Below are 23035 nucleotides of genomic sequence, written 5' to 3'. Positions count from 1 at the left end.
CTGGGGCTTACAGTCTCAGAATAAGGGTAGAACATTCAGGATGGAGACGAGGAGGAATTTCTTCCCTCGGAGAGTTATGAACCTGTGGAATTCTCTCCCACAGGAAGCTGTTGGTGCCGATATTAGATATGTTCAAGAGGGAGCTGGATGTGGCCCTTGCAGCTAAAGGGATCAAGTGGTATGGGGAGAGGGCGAGAATAGGATTAGCTAAGATCATATTGCACCTATTTTCTATGTGTTAATGAAGTCACTGTCTTCACACTTGCCACCCTCTATCAGCACACGCAGTTCACAAGCTCATCTTTTCCAATTCCTTGCCATTTCAATCAGCAAAGTGAGCAAGCCAGCTGATTGCATCCCATCACCAAAGCTAATGGGGAACACCCTTTCTGCTTTTGTTGGTGGTACAGTTGATGTCAGTACAGAACAGAGAGTTAACCAGGAAGTGGCAAGGAGGAAGCATTCATTCTAGACACAACGAATGTTAACCATACCTGACAAGCATCATGTCCACCCTCTTCCAAACCAGCACACAGCATGCGAGGTGTGATAATATCAAAATACAATTTTTTGCAATCATCATAAGTAATTAGGGGCGCTGTGGTCCACTGTAGAGAGTCTGGTGGAGGCCCTGATGAAATGAACAGAGAATGTAGTAACTGACTAAGCAACATTAATTCTGCTCAATCCAATATTAACACTACACACAACCTGCAGCTGGAACAGAGAACAGAGAACAGCCATGGTTCATTATCCTGAACTCATGCAGTGGCCAATGAAGGGCAACAGTTACTGCACTGTTTGATGTTGAAGAAGAGGGCGCTGGAATGAGTCTTGTTTAGGGAAGAGATCACTTAGATTTTACAAAATAAGACGTGAGCTTTCCTGGCAAAGCCAGTATTTATTGCCTATTCCTAACTGCCCTTGAGGAGGTAGTGATGAGCTATATTATTAAAGGTTTCCTAGTCATGTGGTTTGCATATATCCAAAGTGCTTTTGGAGAGGGAGCTCTAGGAATTTGACCCAGCGGCCATGAGAGAACAGCAATATATTTCCAAGTCGGGATGATGTGTGTGAGGGGCATGACAATGAACTTGCAGGTAGGTGGTATCTGCCAGCATGGTCCTTCTAAGGGGTTGTGAATTTGGAAGATGCTATTGATCGTGTCTAGGTGAGCTGATGCAGTGCATCTTGTAGCTGGTACACGCTGCTGCCACTGTACACCAATTGTGGAGGGTGTGAAGGTTTGTGGATGTGCTGTCAATGCGGTGGGCTGCTTTGTCCTCGGTAGTGTATGGAACATCTTGAGTGTTAACGGAACTGCACTCATCCAGGCAAGTGGAGCGTACTCCAGCACACTCCTGACTTGTGCCTTGTAGACGGTAGACAGGCTTTGGAGAGCCTGGAGGTGAGTTACTCACTGCAGTATTCTAAGATTCCAACCTTCTCTTGTCACCGCTGTATTTATGTGGTGGGTCCAGTTGAGTTTCTGATCAATAGTAACTTCCAAGGTGTTGATGATGTTGGATCCAGAGATAACAAGACGACTGAACGCCAAAGGGAGATGGTTAAATATCTATTGTTTGAGATGGTCATTTCCTCTCATTTACATGGTGTCAAAATTGCTTGTGGCTTATCAGCCTAGACCTGAAAGTTGTTCTTTCAAAGTGATGAAGTATCTAATAATGTGTAGATCTATCCTACATCCCTGGAGAATTCCTGCAACTATTCCCGGATTAAGAGTTTTGTCAGCCAACACCACATCCTTCATGCAAAGGATAACTCCAACCAGGCTCCAAGCACCTCCCCAACCCGCACTACATCCCGCCGCCCCACCCAAATTCAGCTTTGCTAGGGTTCCTTGATACCACACTTGATTAAATGTAATCTTTCTGTCAAGGGCAGTCACTCTCATCTCCCTCCTTACATAAGCTTAATTTATTATACTCTCACCTCTCTTTTGGCCCTGTTTGATGTCACACAACACCAAATCATAGTCCAACAGGTTTATTTGGAACCACTTAAACTTTCTGAGCACAGACCCTTCATCAGATGCAGTGAGAGAGCAGAACACAAGACACACAGTTTATAGGCAGAGAGATCAAGGGCAGCGAGACCAAAAGATCATACAACTGGTGTGAGTGGAGCGTCAGATAATCCATCCTTGCAGGGGACCAAGAATGTTATATGTTATGTAAAGTGTTTATAAAGTCAAAGCCAGTGCTGTGCTGTCATGGCAATCAGCCAGAGCCTTAGGAATATGCAAAAGGTGACATCTCAGGTCAGACACTAAATTGTAAGTGTGAAGCTTTCTTCAGAACTTGTCTCAGAGTTCTAAGCTGGAATCAGGCTGGTTTTATTCCAAAAGCTGGAATTTATAAGATGCCACACTGACTGACTGTGACTACAAAGTGTGTGTTTTTTGAACAATATGGAATGTATCTGCAAATAAACAGGCATCGTCTTAGAGATTTTTGTGTGTGTGCGTGTGGGGAAGAGAGAGACAGACAGAGGGTGGGTTGGAGAGAGGGAGTGTGTGTGTGTGTGTGTGTGTGTGTGTGTGTGTGTGTGTGTGTGTGTGTGTGTGTGTGTGTGAGAGAGAGAGAGAGAGAGAGAGAGAGAGAGAGAGAAAAGCGAGAAAACGTAGTAGCTAGGGACAGCTATTACCAGGTTCCATTCCACCCTCAGGTGACTGGAGTTTCGCACATTCTCCTCTTGTCTGTGTGGGTTTGCTCTGGTGCTACGGTTTCCACCCACAGTCCAAAGATGTGAGAGTTAGGTAGATTTGCCATGCTAAATTGCCCTTAGAGTCCAGAGACATGGAGGCTTAGGTGGGCTAGTTGTGGAAAGTGCACAGTTACGGGGGTAGGGTGTAGGTCTGGTATTGGATCCTCTTTGGATGGTTGGTGAGGACTTGATGGGGTGAATGGCCTGCTTCCTCTCTGTAGGCATTCAAAGATTCTTCCAGACTGTAAAGGTTCTAATTGACAGTGGATTGACTAGGAATTGATTAGTCAGATACGATTGTCAATTCCACCACGTACAATATCTGAATAGTCCTTCTGAACAGTTGTTGATCACCTGAGAACACGAGGAGGAATTTCTTACAATTATTGGGCCTGGATGCTATCTTTTTACTTCTCTGCCTCTCCAAGGAGATTTTGAGGCTGTGAGAGTGTGTGGCAATGTCAGGAGGGGAGAGAAGAAGTGCCTAGTCAGGGTATTCTAGGCTTCAGTGTGTGCAACGGGCCAGAAATACTAACCAGCCATTCTTGAATCTCAGACCATTAGCTCTAGGTGAGCTGTGAGTGCATTGTGCAGGTGTGTGAACAAACAGCTATCCCTACTCTCTTACCTCCTTCCCACAGGTCTCCCCATCCAGAAATCCAGCAAATGGACCCGGTAGGAAAGGTTTGCCCATAATTTGGCAAACATACTGGTCTTATCGAATCTAATGTAGAACAAAATAATGGAGCTGTTAGCAGCAAGTGGAATCATTTTAAATCCAATTCATAAATGGGCTAGCTCTGTCTATTCTAACTTAAGGGTTTCTCAGGTTTGTTTGCGGTATCCTACTAAAGAGCAAAAATGACTTGCACTTATACAGCAGCTCACCACATCTCTTAGAAACACCTCAAGCTGTGAACTAATTTAAAGTGGAATGCCTCCTGATATTCCTGTTGATACATAATCGGATCTGTCCATAGAATAATGAGAATGTATAGGGTATTGTGGATCTGTCCATTGCATAATGAGAATGTATAGAGTATTGTAATGGTGTTGTATTCATTATAGTAGTGATGGCAACAGCAGGCACAAGAAGAGAGGATGGAATAGTCTGTCCTACTGAGAGATGTACTCACGTATTATGTACAATGTGTAAATAAAAGAATTTGCAAAAACTGAAACAGATAGTAATCAGTCATAGGTAAGGCAAAACAATTACAGGCCACAGGCTGCCAGAATCATATTTCTGATGTGCAGAAGTGAAGCTGGAGAAACAAGTTTTGTGGCACCATAAAACACTGACTGCAGTCGTCGATGTTCTTCATTGCTGTCCATCCTTCTCAATTTTTCGCCATCATGATGCAGACGACACTTGCCTGGTTCCATTCTAATTCACCCAGGATCCTCTAGCATCCTTCCTTGGCCCACTCCGATTCCCCCTTTACATGCCGCTCCAAGGTGGCATCGTTTGAAGCGTGGTGCTAGCTTTCTGTGTCTTAGCTGATGACACTGAGCTTGAGCTCATCGCTGTCTCTCACAAGCCATTTCTAAACTGTGGGACTGCTTATCAACCTCCAGAGCTCAACAGGCAGAAACTTCTACCAATTAAATATTTGGAAGGCTAAAGCAGACTGGGTCTAAAGGAAATTGCTGCCAGTTTGGGTCTATGGAAGGTAGTTCCGTCATCCTCAGGTGTTTGTAGTACAGGAATTTATTGCCACTTGCACTTATGAAAATACAGGGAAAAGCGTATAAATCGCCATAACCCGGTGCCATATTAAATACAGAAATTATAAAATTAAATACATGAGACAAAGTTAATCTGTTTTATATTCCCTCCATAGGCCCTGGATCTCTGAAGTGGCTACAGGACAATGGTAGCTGAAGGTGCAAGGACCTGATCCCAAATACCAAAGATTGCAGCAGGAAGTGCTCCTCGCTAGGCCCGTCCGCTCCCACTCGCCTGTCTGGCTGCATCCTTCTTTCTTTTTCATTTCTTCACTTGACTTTTGTATTAAATTCACTTTCTTTTCCTTCTCTTCTGCAGTCGAGGTGAAAGGGGGAGTTTGGGGAAAGTTGCTGCTGCAACAGATCTGGTCCAAGCCCTCGTGGCCCTGGCAGCCGCGGCTTGAACAATGTGGCGCGGTGATTCCATTCCTTCGGGCATTTGGATGTTCCCTCGGTCCTCAGGAGTTGGGAGAGAACCCGGTACTTGGGTGTTGGGACAGCCTCTGGTGGTGGCCAGAGTCGTGGCGGGCTTTGGCGTCAGTGACTTGATCCTGTCTATCACAAGCTGCTTCCATTGTTTGAAGTGTGAAATATTCCTATTTGGTGGCTTCACCAGGTTGACACCTCATTTTCAGGTATGCCTGGTGCTGCTCTTGGCATGCCAAGAGTGGTTCATTTCCACTCTTCTGTCGGTGATGCGGCACCATCGGCTTTGATCGTGATTCCCGTCAAAATGTTCCTGAGGTGGTAGCAGGAGGTTTCTTCAGCCGGGTCAGAGGCATCGTGTCTTGTATTTAACATCATTCTCACTGATCCACTTGCCACTGACAATATTGGTAAGAGTCCCTCTGGAGACAACGTCACCTCATGACATCGAGGATACCCTGCAGCATGTTGTGTGATGCTATCACTATGCCAAATGGCTAGATTTTGAACAGGTGTCGCAACCCAAGAAACAGAGCAGTCACTTTGAGCCAACAGCAGCAGCAGCAGAACTGTGCTCCAGCACACCATCTGCACCCTCATGGTTTGGCACATCCCTCACTCAACCATTACCATCGAGCCAGAGGGTCAACCCTGGTTCAATGGAGAGTGCAGGAGGGCATGCCAAGAGCAGCACCAGGCATACCTGAAAATGAGGTGTCAACCTGGCGAAGCCACCAAACAGGAATACTACACATTTCAAACAATTGAAGCAGCTTGCGATAGACAGGATCAAGTCACTTGTTATGGACCAGACCAGAACCCCTCACAACAGTTTAAGAAGGCAGCCCTGATCCTAACTTATTTCTTACTTTAAAGGTAGATGTATACTGCTTGTTCCAGATATGATGCGACTGGTCAAACCGCTCACCGTTAAACAAAACACAATTTATTTAATGCTATAGTTAACATACAAACAAAAGAAAGGCGAATTTAGAATAACTTACTCATGGGAAATTTAACCAAATAATAAACAGTAACTATTACTAATTAACTGTTCCAATATAGTAACATCCCATTAACACACCTCGTGGCAAAAAGGTAAATTCAGACACAGATTATTATATGCCGTTCAACATCAAGGGAGATTTCAGGGAAAGTCACAGCACGTCAGTGAAAGTGGCAAGGCTGAAGCATTTTCATCCATCTTCAGCCAAAAATAATGCGTGGATGATCCATCTCGGCCTCCTCCAGAAGCCCCCAAGTATCAGACACCATTTTACAGCCATTTCATTTCACCCTGTGTGATATCAAGAAATGGCTGAAGGCACTGGACCTTGACAACATTTCAGCAATGACACTGAAGACTCATGCTCTCAAAGAGGCTGGGTCTTCCACCTAATAATTCATCTTTTGTTAAGTACTCTCCTTCACTTCACTGCCTGTATGCCAGCAAATCTTGTCTCTAATTTTCTTCTAATTCTCTACATGATGGCAGCGTGATCTGCCAAACTTTCTATCACCCAACTTCAAGAGGTGATCATCATTGTTAAAGGCCAACATTTGCTTCCCATCCCTAATTGTCCTTAAGGAGGTGGGGAGCTGACTTCTTGAGCTGCAGGACCCCATGTGGTGTAGCTATATTCAGAGTGCTATTGAGGATATTGAGCCAGTATGAATGGTGATATGTTCCAAGCCAAAGTGGTAAGTGTCTTGGAGGGGACGGGTGGTCCTTCAGTCTTCCAGGTGGTAGAGGTCGCTAGTTTAGAAGAGACTGTTGAAGGAATCTTGGCAATGTCATGCTACATATCTTGTAGCCCTTTCATTAACTCCAAACAAATTAAAGGCACTATATAAGTACAAGTCATTTTTGTTGTTTGTTATTTGGTCATTAAACTATTGGATGAAGAGTATGATTAACTAGGTGGGATAATTCAGTTGGAAGGTTAACAAGTCAAATTTCTGAGTAAATTCAATTCCCAGAGTTAATAATCCAAGGAGTGCAAAGGAGAGATGAGCGAAGCATTTTCACAAAATATATTACAAATTACCTGAAAGCATGAAGGGACTTTTTAGCTTCAGTAATGCTATGTCATAATCTTTGTTTACTTTGTTAAACTTTTCATGGGTGATAAATTTATCTACAGAGTGTGGATTTACGACATGTGTTGCAGTTTGTTGTAGAATGCCACTATACACAAGCCAGTTGGAAGGGAAGGGATGCCTGCAAAAAAACGAGGGATAAAAGACCTATTATAATAGCCACCTCCAAATCTTGTAAAATCTACTTAGAGCTTTCAAAACAACAACGTATAGTATACACTACTGAGGCAAGGCACTCTTCCCCTTTGGTAAAATATGATTCGATTGAAACACATAAAATCTTTGAATCCTTACAGAGCGGAAGCAGGCCATTCAGCCCATCAAGTCCACACCAACCCTCCGAAAAGTCTCCCACCCAGTCCCACCCAGTAACCCTGCATTTCCCATGGCTAATCCACCTAGCGTGCACATCTCTGGACACTATGGGCAATTTAGCATGGCCAATCCACCCTAATCTGCACATCTTTGAACTGTGGGGGGAAGCCCACACAGACACAGGGAGAATGTGCAAATTCTTCATAGACAGTCACCTGAGGGAGGAATTAAACCCAGGTCCCTGGCACTGTGAGACAGCAGTAAGAACTACTGAGCTACCATGCCATCCCTCCCGGACGGAACATGTGAGGAGGATATTTCCTCTTGTGGGAGCATCTGGAACAAAAGGGCTCTGATTAAAATGAAGGGAGTTGGGGTCAGTCCGCCGGACTCGGTTGGTTTCTGATACAAAATGACACCGAGAACACAGGTCCAGTTCCCACGCCAGTTATGGTCAGCATGCACTGCCCTCTTATAATAATCACCTGAGGCCACTTGACCCCCAAAGGTAAGCTCTTTGGAGACTTGATGCTCCCTTTCTCAAAAGGTTGTGGAAGATCTTTGGATATTTTTATGGCAGAGCTGGATAGATTCTCGTCAAACAAGGAGGTGAAAGGTCAAATGGGTGAGAGGAATCAGCTTAGCCATGATCTTATGGAATAGTGGAGCAGGGTCATGGGGCTGAGTGGCCTACCGTTTGATTTTGAGTTTGAGGTTGTTTTTGGTTTGGTGCCCCAGAACATTTCTGTATTATAGATAATGGGAACTGCAGATGCTGGAGAATCCAAGATAACAAAGTGTGGAGCTGGATGAACACAGCAGGCCAAGCAGCATCTCAGGAGATCTCCTGAGATGCCGCTTGGCCTGCTGTGTTCATCCAGCTCCACACTTTGTTATCTTGGATTCTCCAGCATCTGCAGTTACCAGGCCCGTATTATCTTGCCTTCATATCAACTTTGGGCTCCGTGAAAGAGCCAGGGGGTCTTTTATTTTAATCCGATGTTGCTCCTGTCCCAGAAGTGCTTGATAGGGTCGATGCAAGAGGATCTTTATTTTAATTTGCAATAGGTGGAGATACCTTTCCCTCTGACCTTCAGACCATTGTTGTTCCTGTTCTGGGAGGGTTCGATGGAGACGGAGCTGAAGGGTTCTGATTTTCAGTTTCATTTTCAGTTGGCAATGTTTATTTGACTCATTATTGTCTCAACCCCCAGTGTGATTAGTGGGAATAGGGTTGAGGAAAGTCTTTTTTTTATTCATTTGTTTTCTTTTTCCCCAGAGAGTGACTGGAACTATTTTTTCAGTTTGAGAGTCTTTATTCATTCATGGGATGAGGGCATCGCTGGCTCAGCTAGCATTTATTGCCCATCCCTAGTTGCCCAGAGGGCACTTAAAAGTCAACCACATTGCTGTGGGTCTGGGAGTCACATGCAAGCCAGACCAGCTAAGGATAGCAGTTTCCCTCCCTAAAGGGCATTAGTGAACCAGATGGTTTTTTCCTGTCAAAGGACTATGGATTCATGGCATCATTAGATTCTGAATGCAGATATTTTATTGAATTCAAATTCCACCATCTGCTGTGGCAAGATTCAAACACAGATCCCCAGAACATTACTTGGGTCTCTTGATTAACAGTCCAGCCATAATACCACTAGGCCTTCACTTCCCCATATCTTTTGAAAGAATTGAGGAGCCTGCTCCGGCTTTTCATTTGTAGATAGGTCTGCCTCTATCCTTATATTCTACACACAATCCTCTGTGTGATCCAAGCCAATGTCAGAGGGTGGTATGGTGGCTCAGTGGTTAGCACTGCAGCCTCACAGCGCCAGGGACCCAGGTTCAATTCCATCCTCGGGTAACTGTCTGCAGAGTTTGCACATTCTCCCTGTGTCTGTGTGGGTTTCCTATGGGTGCTCCGGTTTTCTCCCACAGTCCAAAGATGTGCAGATTAGGTGGATTGGCCATGCTAAATTGCCCATAGTGTTCAGGGGTGCGTGGGTTATAGGGGAATGGGTCTGGGTGGGATGCTTCAAGGGGCGGTGTGGACTTGCTGGGCCAAAGGGCCTGTTTCCACACTGTAGGGAATCTAATCTAATCAATCTTTTCAAACAAGTTTCTTTTCAAAATTGCCTGTAGAGAGACATTATAGCACACCTCTGGAGCAGAAAGAACCTGAATGTGGGTTCAACCTAATTCCATTATTTTAAAGTGCTAAAGCATTCAAAAGTGTTTCAGGTGAGATTAGTCAGGCTAGATTGCACAATAAGGACTCTAATGGTGTAGTGATAGAATCACTACCCCTGAGCCAGGAGATCTGGGTTCAAGTCCCACCTTGCCTAGAGGTGTGTAATAATATCTGAGTGGGTTGCTTCAAAAAGTATCCATATTGAGCACTGACCCTCAATAAGCAGTCCTCAACATTTCATATGTGGATTCCCCAAGTCTGTATTCATCCCAGATCTTTAACTTAATTTGATAAGTTTCCCCTAGGCATGTGTGACTGCTGTTTGCAGCTCCATAAACTGAGGATATGCGATTCCCCTGACTTCTCCAGGCCCTACAGAACAGATTATTGCCCACTCCCTGCACTGCAGCTGGGCATATCCACTAACTGCCCCAGAGGAGGATAAGTAACTATCATCAAATCCTTGGATGGGGTGTGGAGTCTACCCTAACTGTACCTGACCAGCAGCACACCTCACATGATTGGATCAAGAACTACTTGTTTCTATATGTTACTTGTAATAATATATCAATGACTTGGGAGGAGGAATGTATGTGGCCTCATTAGTAATTTTGCAGATGACACAAAGATTGAGGGAAGCTGCTGATATTGAGGAGGATTGCCAGAGGATACAACAGGATATGGATAGTTTGGAGACTTGGGTGGAGAAATGGCAGACAGAGTTTAATTCGGACAAACGTGAGGTGACGCATTTTGGAAAATCTCATGCAGGAGGGAGGTATACAGTAATTAGCAGAACCCTTAGTAGCATCAACATACAGAGGGAATTGGGTGTACAGATCCACAGTTTCCTGAAAGTGACAACACAATTGGCTAAGGTCATCAAGAAGACATATGGCATGCTTGCCCTCATCAGTTCCGGCACAGAGTATAAAAATTGGCAAGTCATATAGAACTTTACTTAGGCCACATTTGGAATACCATGTACAGTTCTGGTTACCACAGTACAAGGAGGATGTGGAGGCTTTGAAGAGGTTACCAAAAGCATTTACCACTATGTCACCTTCTGGATGCGAGTTTGCTCGCTGAGCTGGAAGGTTCGTTTTCAGACGTTTCGTCACCATTCGAGGTAAGATCATCAGTGAGCCTCCGACGAAGCGCTGGTATTATACCCCACTTTCTATTTATCTGGTTAGGTTTCCTTGGGTTGGTGATGCCATTTCCTGCGTTGGTGATGTCATTTCCTGTTCTTTTTCTCAGGGGATGGTAGATTGGCTCCAAATCAATGTGTTTGTTGATGGAGTTCCGGTTGGAATGCCATGCTTCTAGGAATTCTCGTGCGTGTCTCTGTTTGGCTTGTCCTAGGATGGATGTGTCGTCCCAATCAAAGTGGTGTCCTTCCTCATCTGTATACCACTTTGGAAGGGCCTGTGGACCGCAACTTCTTCGTGAAGACGGTCCTGTTGAACTGTTGTGGGTTCGCTGCTGCGGACATTTACTGCCTGCAGGATTTCCCCGGAGGAGGTTTTTACGATGTGACCTTCAGGAGTGCCAAGCTTTGCAAGCGCTTCCTGGAGGTTTTCAAAGGAGAAAGGAGGGGAGGGCCCCCTCTCTGTATTGACCGCTGTCCCACTGTTCGTGATGCCAGCACATTGGGGCTGTATGGTGACTGTACACATGTACAACTCGCATGTGCCAGCAGTTGATGTCCTGACCTTCCTTGGAAGGTACATGAAGGTGGAAGGGGACCTAACCGACATCATGGACCCCTTTGGCATCTGGACCAGTAAGAGGCAGGTCAAGGTGACGCTGAGGATGGGCGCGGACGGGAATATTGTACACCCACCGTCCAGCTTCGCGATCGGCGGGAGCAAGGGCTACCTGACCTACGCAGGGCAACCTTAATTCTGCCATGCCTGTGGTAGGTCAGGTCACGTGGCAGCCGACTGCAAAGCCCCCATCTGCAGGAACTGCAGGGAGGAGGGACACCTTGCAAAGGATTGCCCACAAGAAAAAAGCTGCAACCTTTGCGGGGAAGCGGGCCACCTCTATAGAGCATGCCCACGGCGGGGGACCACCTACGCCCAGGTGACCGGCAGGGGCAATGCGGGGCCAGCTCCCCCGGAGGAGAGGAAGGCACCAGGGCCCTGCAAGAACCCCACTGATGTGCAGGAGGGCCAGGTCGTGCAGAAGGGCCCAGCCCTGCAGGATGGGCCCGAGGCCAGCAAAGCGCCCCGCCAGGCTCCGCTACCCCCCGACAACCCGGAGTCGATGGAGGTGGCGACAGGCGACCCAGGGGAGTGGACGACGGTCCAGAAAGCGAAGAGGAAGGCGCGTCGGTGGACCCAGGAACCGCAACCATCAGGCGGGAAGAGGCAGCTACAGGGGGGCTATAAGAGCTCCTCTGACGAGGGAGATTCGGAGGGGGCCCGCCCAAAGCAGAAGCTAAAGATCTCAAGGGAGAAGGAAAGCAGCACCCCGCTTCCAGGTGATGGGAGGCGTCCTGAGGCCCCCTCCGACACCCAGTCACGTGCCGCTGGGGCAGCGGAGGTACACCTAGTCGCGGCCAGACGGGTCTATTCGCTCAAGGATAGACTTCCTGTTTGTGTCACGGGCGTTCTCGGTCAGGTCCACCGGCGTCGAGCCGGTGTTCTTCTCTGACCACTGCTTCCTGCTGGCCGACTGTCACTTACAGGACGACCAGCCGGCCGGCAAGGGGACGTGGAAGCTCAACACGACTGTTGACCCCAGAGAACGTCGAGGAGCTTAAGAGGGAGTACGCCGGTTGGAGAACCGTGAAACCCCTCTTTGAGTCTCCGGGCGACTGGTGGGAGATGGTGAAGGAGAACATCAAGAGGTTCTTTGTCCTCAAGGGTTTTCGGAAGGCAAGAGAGAGGCGGGCAAAGCTGTTGCAACTCCAGAAAAGGGTGCAGAACCTGCCCCTTCTGCAGTTGATGGGGGTCGATGTCACGGAGGACCTCTACGAGGTGAGGGGCCAGCAAGCCTCGCTCTTTGCCGTGGAGGCCTCCAGGATAATCTTCCGGTCCAGGGTTGGCTCCGTGGAGCAGGACGAGACATGCTCGCGTTTCTTCTTTTAGAAGGTGCACAAAGAGAGCTCTGTGCTTAGCCGGCTGAAATAGGACGACGGCTCGGTGACGTCGTCTCGGCCCAACATTTTGAGGATCAGCAGATCCTTCTTTGCCGGACTGTACGACACGAAGCCCACGGACAGCACGGCCTCCGAGTCGTTCCTGTCGTCTATCACGGAGGTCTTAGACGACGGCACGAGGGAGCGGCTGGACCGGCCGATATCCCTGGATGAGCTGACCAGAGCCCTCAAGTCCTTGGAGAGGAATAAGACTCCCGGGAGCGACGGCTTACCGGTCGAGCTGTATTCCACTCTGTGGGACCTGGTTGGCCAGGACCTGCTGGAGGTGTACGATAGTGCGCTTCGGGCAGGGGAAATGTGCAACTCCATGAGGAAGGGCATCATCACCCTCATTTACAAGAGGAAGGGGGAGATGGAAGAAATTAAGAATTGGCGTCCCATTTCACTATTGAACGTGGACTACAAAATCCTGGCCAAGGTCATTGCCAACCGGGTCATGTCTGTCCTGGAGTCAGTGATTCACCCTGACCAAACCTGTGCTGTGCCGGGCAGGAAGATCGCTGAAAGCCTCACGCTCATCAGGGATACGATCGCCTACGTGCAGGACAGGCGGGTGGACACCTGCCTCGTCAGCCTGGGCCAGGAGAAGGCCTTCGACAGGGTCTTTCATGCTTACATGAGGGACGTCCTCTTCAAATTGGGGTTCGGGGAGGGCATCCGCAATTGGATCCGGCTGCTCTACGCCAACATCGTTAGCGCAGTCTCGATCAACGGGTGGGAATCGGACAGTTTTCCCGTCAGATCTGGAGTCAGGCAGGGCTGCCCACTCTCTCCTGCCTTGTTCATGTGCTATGTGGAGCCCTTTGCCGCATCCATCAGGAAGGACGTGAGCCTGAAGGGCGTGACTATCCCAGGCAGCGGAGGTCTTCAGGTCAAGACCTCCCTGTACATGGACGATGTCGCCGTCTTCTGCACCGATCGTCGGTCAGTGAGTAGGCTGTTGGACATCTGCACCCAGTATGAACTGGCCTCAGGTGCCAAAGTCAATAGGGGAAGAGCAAGGTCACGTTCTTCGGAAACTGGGACGACCGCTCCTTCATCCCGTTCACCGTCAGGACAGACTACCTGAAGGTGCTGGGTGTTTGGTTTGGTGGAGCTGGGGCGTGCACTAAGACTTAGGAGGAGCGTAGCACCAAACTGAAGCAGAAGCTGGGCAGGTGGACGCTCCGGTCCCTCTCCATCGCGGGTAAGAACCTGGTGGTCAGGTGCGAGGGGCTTTCGGTGCTGTTGTATGTGGCGCAGGCCTGGCCTATTACCTGGACCTGCGCTGCTGCGGTCACCCGGGCCATCTTCCACTTCATTTGGGGGTCGAGGATGGACCAGATCCGCAGGGACACCATGTACAAAGTCCTGGAGGATGGGGGAAAAGGGCGTACCGAACGCCACCCTCGCCCCGACGGCTACCTTTGTGTGCGGCTGCATCAAACTGTGTGTAGATCCTCAGTACGCAAACACCAAGTGTCACTACTTACTGAGGTTCTACCTGTCCCCGGTGTTGCGAAGGATGGGCCTGGCCTCGTTGCCGCGGAACGCTCCGAGTAGTTGGACCGTTCCGTACCACCTGTCCTTCGTGGAGAAATTTTTGAAAGGAAACACCTTTGACCACAAGGCCGTCAGGCAGTGGTCAGCACGTAGTATCCTCGAGACCCTTCGGGAAAAGGAGAGGGTGGATCCCGTCGTGTGGTTCCCCACGCAGACTGCCAAAGTCGTTTGGCAGAATGCCTCATCGCCAGAACTTTCAAACAAGCACAAGGACATTGCTTGGCTGGCGGTAAGAGGGGGTCTGCCAGTGAGATCCTTTATGCATGCCCGGAATCGCTGCACCACCGCACGCTGCCCTCGAGGTGGCTGCGGGGGGGGGACGAGACTGTCGATCACCTCCTTCTGGAGTGTGCCTATGCGCAGGAGGTCTGGAGGGGGATGCAGTGGTATTTGTCGAGGTTCGTCCCGAGTAGCTCCGTGACACGGGACTCCGTGCTCTATGGGCTGTTTCCCGGGACACACACCGAGACCAACATCAACTGCACCTGGAGGACCATCAATGCGGTGAAAGTCGCTCTTTGGTCTGCCCGCAACTTGCTGGTCTGCTAGCTGAAAGAACTGACCCCGACCGAGTGTTGCAGACTGGCGCCCTCCAAGGTCCAGGACTACGAGCTGAGGGACGTGCTAACGCTTGGGGCAGCCACTGCCAAGGCGCGGTGGGGAAAGACCACCGTATGAAACCCCTCGTCCAGAATAGAAAAAAGGGCCCTATCTGGTAACTGGGCCCAGCTGGCGCCTTCCCCAACTGGTCAGGGGGCCAACGGGGACTGTGCAGGGTGATGACTGCCGGGGTGTTTTCTTTGCTTTGTTTTTTGCTTCTTTGCTTTTCTTTCCTTTAGTTGGTGTACGTACCCCCGGGTAACCCGGAGCGGCTTGCATGACTGAGTAGGTGTATAAATGTTTTATTTTTTGTACATCTTATGAATAAAGTATATTTTTTCAAATAAAAGAAAGGTGACGAAACATCTGAAAACTAATGTTCCAGCTCAGTGAGCAAACTCACATCCAGAACCTCAACCTGAGCTACAAATCTTCTCAAAACTCGCTAGTATGTCACCTTGTTTGGAGGGTATTAGCCATGGAGGAGAGATTGGACAAACTCTGTTTGTATTTGTTTGAATGTAGGAAGCTGAGGGGTGACCAACAGAAGCTAATAAAATTATGATAGGGATCAATAGAATGGATAGTCAGAGCCTTCATCCCAGGGTAGAAATGTAAATTACTACGGTCCGAGGTAACAAAGTGTGGGGCTGGATGAACACAGCAGGCCAAGCAGCATCTCAGGAGCACAAAAGCTGACATTTCGGGCCTAGATCCTTTCTGATGAAGGGTCTAGGCCCGAAACGTCAGCTTTTCTGCTCCTGAGATGCTGCTTGGCCTGCTGTGTTCATCCAGCTCCACACTTTGTTATCTTGGATTCTCCAGCATCTGCAGTTCTCATTATCTCTCTCCAATACTAGGATCATAAGTTTAAGGTAAAAGGGGGTAAGTTCAAAAGAGAAGTGAGAGAGTGAAGTGCCTGGAATGTGCTGCCAGAGGAGGTGGTGGAGGCTGATACAATAGCAACATTCAAGAGGCGTCTTGACAGATAGGCAGGGAATAGAGGGTTACGGACCACATGGGGGTAAAAGGTTTTTAGTTTAGAAAGGCATCATGCCTCAGCACAGCCTTAGTTGGTCAAAGGGTCTGTTCATGTGCTATACTGTTCTTTGTTCTTTGTGCCCCTGACATGGCCACAAGATGGATACATGTGCAGTGTGTTTGCCATGCAGAAAGGAATCACATGCTGACCATGTTAGACTGACACCTCACTGCGTAGTACAGCAAGATGTTTCACCCCTAGACAGGTTTCTACTGACAAGTACAGCAAGCAGTCTGTCTGTGTTAAGATAATAAAATGTGAAGCTGGATGGACACAGCAGGCCCAGCAGCATCTCAGGAGCACAAAAGCTGACATTTCAGGCCTAGACCCTTCATCAGCCTGTCTGTGTGTCTGCATTAAACAGTGCTTCAGTATGGCAGTACTGATAGCCTTTGGCTCTAGCTGAAGCAGGCAAGACAAGGCGAGGGCCAAAATAGCTGGAGAATCTGGCAAATCTGTTTAAAGAGAACAGAGGTAATGCTTCAGGCCCGGTGACTCTTCTTCAGGACCCAGCATCTGCAGCTCTTTGTTTTGTATTTGGGCAAGGCACTGCATAGATGTTGCAAATATACAGACAGTTGCTCAGTGAACGAGCACTAAGAATCCAAGTGAACAGCCCTGGGATGTTTGGCCCCAACTGTGACCACCTCTACACCCAGAAAATTCAGACCCTTCAGAAGCATTTCTCCCTGCGAGTCCTGAAACAGACACTCGCGGCCATGCGCCAGCACCTCCAGGCACTGCAATCCAGCCTGCCCCAGCTCAGAGCCTCCCTCTCCCAGACCTGCAGAGGACCCCTGCTGTTTTTTATCCTCTGCAGGATCCACAGACTGAATACCCAGTTCTACTCAGCTTTACTGGACACCAAAAATCGTAAGTACAACCAACTCACTGGCCCCTGCCACCCACAAGAGGATTCCTGCGCCTCCCAAATCCCGAGTCTGTCCCGCCCCTCCCCCACCATGCACCCGCCGCCATTGCCCATGGGGACACGGCCGGAGACCCCACCGATGACGTCACATCCGCCACCGCCGGGGCACACCACTTCCAGGACCGCTGGTGCAGTCACCGCCTCCACTTCAAGTTACAACACCTCACACACCACCCTCACCGCAGCTGCTGCCGCCCACCCCGATCCTCCAACCGCCGACGGAACCCCGCCCACGTCCGACGCCGACGGAACCCCGCCCACAACCTCCACAGCCAGCAACCCCAGACCCCACTGAGCCCTGCCGAATCTTCACCATCCCCCCAGACCACCCACTGACTGAGGACGAACAGTCAGCCCGAAGCAAGGGGCTCACATTTGTCCCCCTACAACCACACATCAACGAATACCAGTCACGGTTGGACATAGAGCAGTTTTACCGCCGCCGTCGCCTCCACACGTACTTCTTTAACCGGGAACCTAACCCTCCCTCCACTGACCCCTTCTCCCGCTTCCAACACAAGTCCTCCTCCTGGACACCACCCCCAGGCCTCCTACCGTCCCTCGACCTCTTCATCTCCAACTGCCGTCGCGACATTAACCGCCTCAACCTCTCCACCCCAACCACTCCCCCACAGAAGGGGCAGCCCTCCGCTCCAACCCCAACCTCACCATCAAACCCGCAGACAAGGGAGGCGCAGTTGTAGTATGGCGCACTGACCACTACATCGCCGAGGCCAAATGTCAACTCTCCGACACCTCCTCCTACCGCCCCCTTGATCATGACACCACCCCGAGCAACAAACCTTCATCTCCGACACCATCCATGACCTCATCACCTCAGGGGACCTCCCACCCACAGCCTCCAACCTCATTGTTCCCCAACCCCGCACGGCCTGTTTCTATCTCCTTCCCAAAATCCACAAACCTGCCTGCCCTGGTCGACCCATCATCTCAGCCTGTTCCTGCCCCACCGAACTCATCTCCACCTAGCTGGACTCCATTTTCTCCCCTTTGGTCCAGGAACTCCCTGCCTACGTCCATGACACCGCCCATGCCCTCCACCTCCTCCAGAACTTCCAATTCCCTGGCCCCCAAAAGCTCATATTCACCATGGACGCCCAGTCCCTATACACCTGTATTCCGCATGCAGATGGCCTTGAGGCCCTCCGCTTCTTCCTGTCCCGCAGGCCCGACCAGTCCCCCTCCACCGACACCCTCATCCACCTCGCCGAACTCATCCTCACCCTCAACGTCTCTTTCGATTCCACCCACTTCCTACAAACTAAGGGCGTGGCCATGGGTACCAGCATGGGCCCAAACTATGCCTGCCTCTTTGTAGGTTACGTGGAACAGTCCCTCTTCCGCACCTACACAGGCCCCAAACCCCACCTCTTCCTCCGTTACATTGATTACTGTATCGGCGCCGCCTCTTGCTCCCCAGAGGAGCTCGAACAGTTCATCCACTTCAACACCTTCCACCCCAACCTTCAGTTCACCTGGGCCATCTCCAGCACATCCCTCGCCTTCCTGGACCTCTCAGTCTCCATCTCAGGCAACCAGCTTGTAACTGATGTCCATTTCAAGCCCACCGACTCCCACAGCTACCTAGAATACACCTCCTCCCACCCACCCTCCTGCAAAATTTCCATTTCCTATTCCAGTTCCTCCGCCTCCACATTTGCTCCCAAGACGAGGCATTCCACTCCTGCACATCCCAGAGGCCCAAGTTCTTCAAGGACTGCACCTTTCCCCCCCACAGTGATCGAGAACGCCCTTGACCGCACCTCCCGCATATCCCGCAACACATCCCTCACACCCTGCCCCCGCCATAACCGCCCAAAGAGGATCCCCCTCGTTCTCACACACCACCCCACCAACCTCCGGATACAACGCATCATCCTCCGACACTTCCGCCATCTACAATCCGACCCCACCAACCAAAACATTTTTCCATCCCCACCCTTGCCTGCTTTCCAGAGAGACCACTCTCTCCGTGACTCACTTGTTCGCTCCACACACCTCCAACCCCACCACACCCAGCACCTTCCTCTGCAACCGCAGGAAATGCTACACTTGCCCCCACACCTCCTCCCTCACCCCTATCCCAGGCCCCAAGATGACTTTCCATATTAAGCAGAGGTTCACCTGCACATCTGCCAATGTGGTATACTGTATCCATTGTACCCGGTGTGGCTTCCTCTACATTGGGGAAACCAAGCGGAGGCTTGGGGATCGCTTTGCAGAACACCTCCGCTCAGTTCGCAATAAACAACTGCACCTCCCAGTCGCAAACCATTTCAACTCCCCCTCCCATTCTTAAGATGACATGTCCATCATGGGCCTCCTGCAGTGCCACGATGATGCCACGCGAAGATTGCAGGAACAGCAACTCATATTCCACTTGGGAACCCTGCAGCCCAATGGTATCAATGTGGACTTCGCCAGCTTCAAAATCTCCCCTTCCCCCACCGCATCCCAAAACCAGCCCAGTTCGTCCCCTCCCCCCACTGCACCACACAACCAGCCCAGCTCTTCCCCTCCCCCCACTGTATCCCAAAACCAGCCCAGCCTGTCTCTGCCTCCCTAACCTGTTCTTCCTCTCATCCATCCCTTCCTCCCACCCCAAGCCACACCTCCATTTCCTACCTACTAACCTCATCCCACCTCCTTGACCTGTCCGTCTTCCCTGGACTGACCTATCCCCTCCCTACCTCCCCACCTACACTCTCTCCACCTATCTTCTTTTCTCTCCATCTTCGGTCTGCCTCCCCCTCTCTCCCTATTTATTCCAGAACCCTCTCCCCATCCCCTTCTGTGATGAAGGGTCTAGGCCCGAAACGTCAGCTTTTGTGCTCCTGAGATGCTGCTTGGCCTGCTGTGTTCATCCAGCTTCACACTTTGGTATCTTAGCCCTGGGGTGTAGTCTGTTCCAATCTGTCGGCTGGGGACCTGTTCCTGCAAAGTGTCCTGACAGCATCTGTCCAATACTTGATGTCAGAGCACCCCGTCATGCTTACGAAATGGCCTGCAAGTGGATCAGAGGGCTATCGTGATGGCTATGAGGGGTTAGCAAGATCCCATTATACATAGACAAGGGGTGCGTGCACCCACAGCTCAGGCCTTGTGCTGCTGGGTAACAGAGGCTCCTCGCAGTCAGCAGTGAACTGAAGTCACCAGGGATCCACTCTGACTTCCATGTCAAGATTTCTCACAGTTTAGTGGTCAGTGTAGATGGTAATATAGAAAACTGAATATTAATGAGGTACCTTCTATTCTCACTGCTTGACAATCCCATAAGATATGCGAGTTACTCCCAACATCGCCACCTTTCACTTGATTCTGCCATGAACCTCACTGCAGACCAGCTTTATAAGACTTCATTTAGGCCACACTGAAGGGTATTGCATTCAATTGTGTTCACCACACCACAGGAAAGATGGAGGCTCTGGAGGGGCTGTGGAAAATGTTTATCAGCATACTGCCTGCATTAGAGGGTATGAGCTGGAAGGAGACGCTAGAAAAATTCAGGTTATTTTCTCTGGAGAAGCAGGGAATGAGGGGAACCTTGATAGAAGTTTATAAAATTATGAGATGCATAGATAGAGCAGAATCTTTTTCCCAGACTTGCAATGTCTAATACAAGGGGGCATGTATTTAAGGTGAGAGGGGAAAGCTCAAAGGAGATCTTAGGGTCAAATTTTTTTTAAACACACAGTGGTAGGTACCTGGAATGCACTGCTGGGTAGTAATGGAGGCACATACAATAGGGACGTTCAAGAGACTTTAGGATAAACACATGAATATGCAAGGAATGGAGGAATATGGACCAAGGGCAGGCAGAAGGGTTTAGTTTAATTTGGCATCCTGTTTGGTGCATCATCATAAGACTATAAGACTGCAAGACATAGGAGCAGAAATCAGGCCATTCAGCCCATTGAGACTGCTCCACCATTCAATCAGGGCTGATAAGTTTCTCAATCCCATTCTCCTGCTTTCTCCATTAACCTCTTGATCTCATTGATAACCAAGAACCTATCTATCTCTATCTTATAGGTACTTAATGACTTGGCCTCCATAGCCTTCTGTGGCAGTGAATTTCATAGATTCACCACTCTCTGGCTGAAGAAGTTTCTCCTTATCTTTGTTCTAAAAGGTCTTCCCTTTCTTCTAAGGCTGTGCCCTCCGGTCCTGGTCCCTCCTACCAATGGAGGTAACTTCCCAACATCCACTCTGTCCAGGCCATTCAGTATTCTGTAAGTTTCAATTAAATCCCCCTCCATCCTACTAAACTCCATCAAGTATAGACCAGAGTCCTCCAATGTTTGTCACATGTTAAACTTTTCATTCCCATGAAACTCCTCTGAATCCACTCCAGGGCCAGCACATCTTCCCTGATATATGGGGCCAAAAACTGAGCACATGGCTCCAAATGTGGCCTGACCAAAGCCTTATAGAGCCTCAGAAATACATCCCTGCTTTTATATTCGAGTCCTCTCAAAATAAACTCCAAAGTTGCATTTGCCTTCCTAACTGCTGACTCAACCTGCAAGTTTACCTTGAGAGGATCCTGGGCTAGAACTCCCAAGTCTCTTTGCACCTCAGGCTTCTGAATTTTCTCCCCATTTAGAAAACAGCCCATGCTCCTATTCTTCTTATCAAAGTGCATGACCTCACACTTTCCCATGTTGTACTCCATCTACCACTTCTTTGCCCATTCTCCTAACCTGTCCAAATCCCTCAGCAGCCTTCCCGCATCCTCAATACTACCTGCCCCTCCACCTGTCTTTGTATCATCTGCAAACTTAGCCAGAATGCCCTCAGTTCCTTCATCTAGATCATTAATGTATAAAGTTGTGGTCCCAACACTGACCCTTGCGGAACACCACTTGTCACCCGCTGCCATCCTGAGAAAGACCCTTTTATCCCCACTCTCTGCTTTCTGCCAAACAGCCAATCTTCTATCCATGCTAGCACCTTGCCTAGTAACCCAGAGGCCCAGGCTAATGGCCAGAGATCACACATTCAAATCCCACCACAACAACTGTTGGATTAAATTTAAATCCAACTCATTGGTCTGGAATCAAAAAACTGGCTGCAAATGCTTTGTGTACTGCAGAGTTGGAATTTAGATGATCCTGACATGTGACTCCAGACTTAAAGCTATGTGATTGAATCTTAACTGTTCTTTGACAGCTTCTAGAATACCCCTTAGCTTAAGATTAATGATGGGAAGGTTCTTGTGGCTCGGGGATAGTGCCTTACCCCTAGACCAGGAGGCCCTCGTTCAAGTCCCACCTGCTCGAGAGGTTTGTAACAAACGTCTCTGAATAGGTTGATCAGAAAAATAGGTTAAATTTCTTTTAAAAACTGACAAATCTTGGCCTGGCTGATGTTCCCCATGTATTAGAATGTGAAACAGGCAGGGGGAGGGGCATTGAAACCGCAGTTTTAATTCACAATTCTGATTTTAACTCTTCACGTACAACATTTGCTAGGCAAAGCATGATGAGAGGACAGTGGGCATTGGCAAGGCTGAGTGATTAAGTCTTGTCCAATAGCTTTCTGATTTCCTCACTGTCACTTAGTGTGTGTTCAGCTAACAGCTGCTGTCCTGCAGGGCACTCATTTGGGGTCAGTTATTTCCTTAATCCTTACCAAGCCTGATGTCTCTTCAGGTCTCAAGCTCTGAAAACATGTGGGCAATATGACTGTCACAGAGCTAAGGCCTGAAAACAACAAATGCAGCAATTTGCTCCAACAGAGTTACGGCCATAGCATGGTATCACTATGGTTCTCAATGTTCTCGGTGAAAATTGTGAGGAAGTCACCATGTAGCTGGATGTTACTGAATGTGATGCCAAGCAAGTAGGCTTTGCTGGATCGGAATACATGACCCTTTGACTGGAAGAGAGGCAGTTGTACCCTGATGGACATGAAAGCCTTAAAGACCTTGGGTTAACCCATGCAAGTTAGCATGAAGTGGGCAAGCCAAGTGGAGAGCTTCCAAACTAAAGTGTTCATTCTCAGATCCCACATCACTTTCAGACCGGTCGCAGAAGCATACTCACTATACGGTAAATGGAAAATCCCTGGGGACTATACGGCAAATGGAAAAGGCGTGGAGACTATGCGGTAAATGGATAATCCTTGGGCACGATACTGCAAATGGAAAATCCCTGGAGACTATATGGCAAATGTAAAATCCCTGGGGGCAATACGGTAAATGGAAAATCCTTGGGGACAATACAGTAAATGGAAAAGCCCTGGGGG

At 49.1% G+C, this 23035-nt stretch overlaps 1 protein-coding gene across 1 annotated transcript in view; it reads right to left on the bottom strand.

The window, feature by feature from the left end:
- The window catches only part of LOC125457007 (transmembrane protease serine 2-like), an 85780-nt gene that overhangs the window by 38830 nt on the left and 23915 nt on the right, over positions 1-23035 (bottom strand). Inside the window, exons 8-10 of the mRNA XM_059649991.1 lie at positions 6930-7102; positions 3356-3451; positions 495-631 (exon numbers count right to left, since the gene is read on the bottom strand). Of these exons, the coding sequence (XP_059505974.1) occupies positions 495-631; positions 3356-3451; positions 6930-7102 (406 nt within the window). The remainder of the gene's footprint in view (positions 1-494; positions 632-3355; positions 3452-6929; positions 7103-23035) is intronic.

The sequence above is a fragment of the Stegostoma tigrinum genome, chromosome 12 (assembly GCF_030684315.1).
Source record: "Stegostoma tigrinum isolate sSteTig4 chromosome 12, sSteTig4.hap1, whole genome shotgun sequence".
Lineage (NCBI taxonomy): Eukaryota > Metazoa > Chordata > Chondrichthyes > Orectolobiformes > Stegostomatidae > Stegostoma > Stegostoma tigrinum.
The sequence above is the reverse complement of the archived record's forward strand: the minus strand, read 5'-3'. Positions and strand labels throughout refer to the sequence as shown.